The following is a 1,059-nucleotide window of genomic DNA, read 5'->3' as shown; positions in this document are numbered from 1 at the left end:
TACTCTTACTAATCTGTTTCACTGAGAAGCCCAACAGTACATAGAAACATAATTTTTTGTTTCTTTCTGCCCACAAAAAAAAAGTTTATAAAAATTTTTACCATTCTCCCCAACAGACATCAAAGAATGTAAATCTCCCTACCATTTTGCCCTGCTGTGTGAGTGTCCATCTGATGGTGGGCCAGCTGGGCAAGCAAAGTCTCAGGGGTCTCGCGGGGCTGGACCTTTCGAGCCGCTCGCTGCCGCACCAACAGTGATTTGCGGGAGTGCTCACTGCAGTACCTGCTGGACATGCATTTCCCATGAGTACATTCTGCAATGACTTATAAGAAGTTAATGTGGCAACATTAATGAATCCTGCAAAACTGACTTACTGTTGAATAACTAAAGGCAAAACTACAACTACAATAAGGACAAAGCTGCAAAAGGGATCTGCTGACCTTAATAAAAAACTACAACTGTAGTAAGTATAACATACATCACAAAACTGACTTACCAGTTTGAATGACATCAAAGTAAGGCAAAGAAATACATATAAAGACCAGCTATTGCTTCTTTTACTTGTCAAGCTGTGAATTACTTGCTTTGTTCATTCATGCGAGCTATTTTCCAATAGGTGACCAATGTATGAAAATTGTGGAAATGCAGTCAAAAACATTTACTGACATCTTTTATTGAAGCCTGAACAATACATTACAAAGAAAAGGAAGAAAGGGAAAATCAATCATATATGAAAAAGTTATGCAGTCAAAATTTCTTTTCCTAACAGAAGTTAAAATTTTGTAGTTATTCAGGAGGAATGTGTAAAGGTGCTCATTCTCTCTCACAAATGACTGGGCCAGTAATGAGATATAATACATACAAGAGAAGAACCTTTTTGCAACTCACCCTTCCTTCCTATCTGTGGTCGGTGCTGGGCGGAGGCAGCGCTTGCCCGTACTGGTGAAAATGTAGTTGCATTGTCGGAAGGGGGCTCCCTTGTCCTCCAGAATGTGGCGGTTGCAATACTCATACCCTTCTAGGCGGGACTGTCAAAGAAAGAAAATATTTTAATAGGCT

At 39.8% G+C, this 1,059-nt stretch overlaps 1 protein-coding gene across 2 annotated transcripts in view; it reads right to left on the bottom strand.

Annotated features, from left to right (window-relative positions):
• LOC119594672 (KAT8 regulatory NSL complex subunit 2-like) overlaps positions 1-1,059 on the bottom strand; it is a gene marked incomplete at its 3' end in the record, with an annotated part of 26,702 nt that overhangs the window by 11,101 nt on the left and 14,542 nt on the right. The window contains 2 exon segments of one of the 2 annotated variants that reach the window (XM_037943728.1): positions 143-285; positions 889-1,028. In XM_037943728.1, coding sequence (XP_037799656.1) covers positions 143-285; positions 889-1,028 — 283 coding nt within the window. 2 annotated transcript variants of the gene reach the window in all.

The sequence above is a fragment of the Penaeus monodon genome, chromosome 34 (genome assembly GCF_015228065.2).
Source record: "Penaeus monodon isolate SGIC_2016 chromosome 34, NSTDA_Pmon_1, whole genome shotgun sequence".
Lineage (NCBI taxonomy): Eukaryota > Metazoa > Arthropoda > Malacostraca > Decapoda > Penaeidae > Penaeus > Penaeus monodon.
Note: the sequence above shows the minus strand (reverse complement) of the source record. Positions and strands in the feature narration are given on the sequence as shown.